Below are 5,258 nucleotides of genomic sequence, written 5' to 3' on the forward strand. Positions count from 1 at the left end.
GAGTAGAAATCCGTCCGTCCGTAAGCATCCGCCCGCAAAAAAAAGAAAAAAAAAAAAAAAAAAAAAAAAAAACAAGCAGAAGTCGTGAGAAACGTGTCAGGTGGATTCATCAAATAAAAATAATACAAAAAAGAAAAAAAGAAAAAAAAAGGAGAGAAGAGGGAAATGCCTACATCAAACCGCAATAAATTCAATAACCGGGCAAAATAAAACGCACATAACACTTCACCCAAGCAGCATAGACGAATATACACACATACATACATACACACAAAGTAACATATGCATACACGGAAAAGGGGAGAAATAAAAAGGAAAGAGAAACAGAAAGAAAAGGGAAAAAAAAGTCCGGCAGACGCAGCAAAGACCACCAACAGGAAGAAGAGTTGGCAGCAAGCACGCAAACCACAGAGGGAACACACACACACAAAAAAAAAAAAGGAACTAATAATAATAATAAAACGGCGGGGAGTGAGGGGCAAAGCAGGCAAACAGCACGCCAAAAGTCAAGAGACAAAAAAAAAGAAAACGGAACTGAAAAGCCAAACACCCCCCTTTAGCCGCACTTCCTTCCACTCTGCAGACACACAAACATAATCCTAATAAAATCCTTTTCTTTTTCATTGTTTTCCTCTTTTTATTGGCTACTGATGCCGGCTCCCTTACATTTCTCTTCCCTTGCCCTCGCTTCCCGTCTCATTCCTTATTTTTTTTTTTTTTTATCCTTCTTTCTTCGCTTCTCCGCTACTCCCTTCTCTTCCATTTCCTCATAAATCCCTTCAGTTTCCTTCAAGCACACACAAGGAGAAAGAGTGGGAATAACATTAAAACCAGCATCCACTACGATGTTGCAAGAGTAATTGATTTCATATCCCTTTGTGCACCGTGGGTACATCAAACAGACCGTCTACCGTCCATTGCGGCACGAGGATTTCCGAAACCATGTATGAAAGCGGTACTGGTGGCGACATGACATTTCCAACAGGTTCCTCAATTGCAAAGCAAATGTAATCTTCATCAAGATCCCTCGGGTCAGTGGGAGGGGGTATTTTGTGCCTCTCTGCTGTAGGAGGCTCTTTTCGCCAGGCCGCACGCAGCGCTAAAAAAAAATCTTTTCCGACAGGAATCTCCAATGTTTCCCTATCATCTGCACTGGCATGCCAAATTCCCGAACTACGGCTGGCCGGAAATGGCACAGAAGGACATGTGAGCGGGACGCGTGGGGAGGTGGAGCTGACCCCCATTTGTTGTCGTTTCTTCCCGGCCTTCCACTCATTGGTAAGCGCAGACTCCGTCGTGGAAAGCCATGAGTTGCGGGCAGCAGCTGCCTCCACAGCCAGCAGCGGCGCTGGTTCCATATCACTAGGCACCGTCGGGAGCACCCTGTCCATCCAAGGGGATTGAGTGCAACCACGTGACTTGGTGCCTTTGGGGTTTCGCTTAGAGCTGCTCCCACTGGAGAAAATTCCGCGCTGTCCCATATAAATATATATATATTTTTTTATTTATTTATTTATGTATGTATGTATTTATAAACAACAATCTCTTATCCTTATTCTCACCCTGTCCCTTTCCTCCTTTCCTTTTCCCTGCCTCCTTCGCTACAGTGCCACTTCCAAAACCCTCCACACACACGAGAGTAAAGAAGGGATGTGAGATGGTGATATATTAGGGAAAGAAAAAATGGAAAAACAAGTAATTGAACCGGGCACAATAAGAAACAACATTTAAAGACAACAATCACCACTACAAACATGCACAGACACAAATATATATATACACAAACAGAGAAAGAAAGAGGGAAAGAGAAGATGGGATAGAGATCAAGGTTATTGGATTTGCATTTGAAGTTGAAAAAATCACAAAAGTACATCACGGTGTCAAAAAGGCGCTCACGGGAAACTGCAAAAGACTCTTTTGGCAGAGAAGTTCGTGCAGCATAGCCCTTCGATGCGCAGTCACATCCTCTTGAGTAAACACTGTGGCGACACCATGCACCGCACACCAGGCCATATGGCAAACAAAGACGCCACAGTCATACAAATTACTTTGTTGTGGGGCAAAAGCAAAGCCACCATCGTAGGAGCGTTCATTCCCACGCAATGGCTCAGCCACCACAAGTTTGCAGTCAGCTAGATGGCATGCATTTCCTCCCTCACTGTCGCAAAGAATACGCCAAGACTCCAAAAACACGTGCGATAACTGCTGAAGTACCAAAATGCCACGTGTCATGGCCGCCTTGCCACGAATGTAACTATCGTAATAAAACCATGTATGAAATTCCCAATTGAAAACAGCCAATGCCCAGTGGGTTTGCGACAAATTGACAGGAATGAGAATGACACGTGTGGCGCCTGGTTGCAGGATATTACGACGACGCCGTAACCAACGAAGTATACCGCTGTCTTTCTGTAAAGAAGGCAATTGCACAACCTTGGAGAGGTCCCCCTTCAACTCCTGTTCAACCCTTGCAAAAAAGTGCGTACCCAGTGAAACCACCTCCTCTTTACCGCTGGTATTGTTGCGCTCGTCACAGATCATACTCAGATACGCGTTGATGACCTGGTCGTTAAGCCACTGGCCCGGGCCCAAGGTGGCGATTTGCTGGTAACTCAGGGACAATCCACTTTGGAACGACACGGCTACCCCATTAGCTTGGCTACTGTCTCTTCTACCTCGATGCAAGACAAGTCCATACACCTCCTCGTCCTCTTCATCTTCCACCAAGGCAGTTAAAACAACCGCTTTTCGCTCCCTGATATGACGTTGAATACCCCTGGATAAACTCCATGCAGGGAAAACTCGCTTCATCGCATCCGCCGTGTCCTTCAATACAATGTCGATGACCCAATAATCCAACGCTCGCTCAGCCACACCCTCCATGAGTTGGATGTATTTGTGGATTTCGTCTTCCACTATTCCCTTGCACACAGTATGCATCATGTCCTCGTAAACAACACGCACACGCCGATCGTCCTCCGTGACAGCCGAGAGCAAAAGACTACAAGAAAGATCATCAAAGACAACCGAGTCTTTTATCGCATAGGCTGGCGATGGCGGTGGTGGTTTTCCCCCAGGAAATTTCAGCTCGTTTGGGTCATGCGACGCATCTCCCACTGGTGGTTCTCTCCATCCGTATCCACGCGGCAACAGCGCCCTCATTTCACGGATGTGAAGGGCCAACTGGTGGGCATCTCGTTCCCGTACGGTGCTCGGCCTGTTTGCCGTCATGTGGGGAAAATAGGGAGAGGCGACAGTGACACCAGGAGAGTCCTTTTGGCTGAGAAAAGCGCCCTCGACCGGCGGTGTTCGTGGCGGCGGTGTTTCTTGCGGCAGCTCCAGTGGTGCAAAAAGAACTTTCCCCTCGAGATTGTCATGTTCCATTCCCGTCGCCCCACGGCTGTTCAGCTGCTCTCTCGGCCCCATCTCTTCTAGCAGAGGAACCTCCCACATTGAGAGGGGCGCTGACATGACACGATGCCGCATTTCATCCGCAGGTACAGGCTGTTTTTGCCTTTTTTGAGGCACCAGCAGCGTGCGAGAGCGAGAACGCCCCGCAACACTGCCACCGGCTGCGCCCCGCGAGGCATTTAAACGAGCCGTGGACGCACTCGCCGATATCGTCGTCGACGCCCATGAGGTCGAGGGCGAGACAGTTGCCACCTCTTCCTCCTCCTCCTCCGTCCCTTCCTCCATGTCGACAAAGGTTCTGCCTTCTCTGCTCCTGGAGCTCCAGCGACGAAATATCTCCGTGAATCGATGCGTCATATCACGCGATCCCCGCACCGCACAAACGCCTGAGTCTGGCGAGCGAATCCGTCGCCGAGAACGGCGTGCAACAGGAAAAACAAATGGAGACGATATGTCGCGCCTCCACCTGCTGTCACCACCCGCCGTGCGCCCCGCACGCGCCACCTCCACACTGCCGGCGGGTGGTCGCACTGCTGGTGAGGGTAGCTCGTTCCAATCATGCGTCACCCGCTCCTCTGCCTCCTCCTCCTCCTGCTGCTCCTGCTGCTGCTGCCGTCCGAGAGGGCGCAGAAAAGAAAACAGAGTTTTGTGCACCCAACCCGCCGTGTCCAGCAACGCACTCGCCATGAGAGGCCCACTGGCCTGCAGCCAAGTCACACGTGCTCGCTCTGGAGGGTGACCGGGCGATTAAACAAAACAAATTCACCCCCGTGTGAAGCGTTGTGTTCCTACCGCTGATGCACAGTGGTGGTCCAAGGCAACGCCCAGTGTCAACACAACAGGGATGAGTTCGTCACGGTAACCGCAACAAAAAGAGAGGGAAAAAAAAAAATGACAGTGAGAGTCAATAAAAATAAAAAAAAAAAAAAAGTGTAATAATGAGGTAAGAAAAGAAATAACCAACCAACAAATAAACCCCCAAGGAATTTATATGTATGTATGTATATACACCTACCCTATCTGTGTCTCTATCTCTCTCTCTCTCTCTCTATATATATATATATGTGTATATATTTATATATTACTGTGGTGAATTGGCAGTTCCTTCTTGTTTCTTCCAAAGAAATATATATATATATGATGCGGAGAACACAACAAAAAAGAGTAAAAAAAAAAAAAAAAAAAAAACAGAAACGCACACGGATACACACAGACAGACAGAGAGAAGAATCATCCATAACGAATAGCCTCCACATTACCATCCACCCTAATAGAAAAATCAAAAAAAAAAAAGAAAAAAAAAAAGGAAAATATATATTTTATACATGTATAACATATACATACATATATGTGCATATATATATATATATACATGTATGTGTGTGTGTGTGGTTTGTTTGTTGGGTTTTTTTGTTTGTTTGTTTTGTTTTTTCCTCCATATATTTCTTATGGCCATACGTATATATTATATATATATATATAAAGATATAAGTGAAATCCATACCCAACAGGGAGTCCATATTTAAATTCCCATATCTATATCTATATCTATATAACTTTATAAATATAAATATAAATATAAATATAGATAGATAGATAGGGGAATTCCGTCGTAAAACCATACGTTTATTACTAAAAATGCCTTCGCCCACATATACACAAATATAGAAACAAACATAAATAAATTCATACAAAAACAAAAAAAGAAAAAAGAAAAAAAAAAACTCCCACGCATATCCCTCATTGCGCAAGGTGGAAATTGTTAAGTGTAGCCATTCAAACCGTACGTTCTGCAAAACACACAAAAACAAACACTCACAGAAAAAATATGATAAAATAAAAACAGA

The 5,258-nt window shown here is 45.5% G+C and overlaps 2 protein-coding genes across 2 annotated transcripts, besides 18 other annotated features; both read right to left on the bottom strand.

The window, feature by feature from the left end:
• Positions 1-5,258: a sequence feature (heterozygous, Esmeraldo-like haplotype).
• Positions 37-72: a microsatellite.
• Positions 112-166: a sequence feature (A-rich).
• Positions 249-273: a microsatellite.
• Positions 294-347: a sequence feature (A-rich).
• Positions 669-768: a sequence feature (CT-rich).
• Positions 867-1,481, bottom strand: Tc00.1047053503407.10 (hypothetical protein, conserved; the record flags this gene model as incomplete). The annotated part of the gene is made up of 1 exon (XM_799010.1): positions 867-1,481. One exon carries the CDS (start codon positions 1,479-1,481, stop codon positions 867-869), a length of 615 nt encoding a protein of 204 aa, XP_804103.1.
• Positions 1,487-1,533: a microsatellite.
• On the bottom strand, positions 1,873-4,098 carry Tc00.1047053503407.20 (SUMO1/Ulp2, putative; the record flags this gene model as incomplete). Its single annotated transcript, XM_799011.1, has 1 exon — positions 1,873-4,098. The coding sequence occupies one exon, from the start codon at positions 4,096-4,098 to the stop codon at positions 1,873-1,875; it is 2,226 nt and encodes a 741-aa protein (XP_804104.1).
• Positions 3,660-3,694: a sequence feature (CT-rich).
• Positions 3,982-4,022: a sequence feature (CT-rich).
• Positions 4,278-4,370: a sequence feature (A-rich).
• Positions 4,437-4,461: a microsatellite.
• Positions 4,461-4,493: a microsatellite.
• Positions 4,568-4,599: a microsatellite.
• Positions 4,693-4,722: a microsatellite.
• Positions 4,722-4,789: a microsatellite.
• Positions 4,803-4,835: a microsatellite.
• Positions 4,866-5,010: a microsatellite.
• Positions 5,104-5,135: a microsatellite.

The sequence above is a fragment of the Trypanosoma cruzi genome, genomic scaffold (genome assembly GCF_000209065.1).
Source record: "Trypanosoma cruzi strain CL Brener 1047053516561 genomic scaffold, whole genome shotgun sequence".
Lineage (NCBI taxonomy): Eukaryota > Euglenozoa > Kinetoplastea > Trypanosomatida > Trypanosomatidae > Trypanosoma > Trypanosoma cruzi.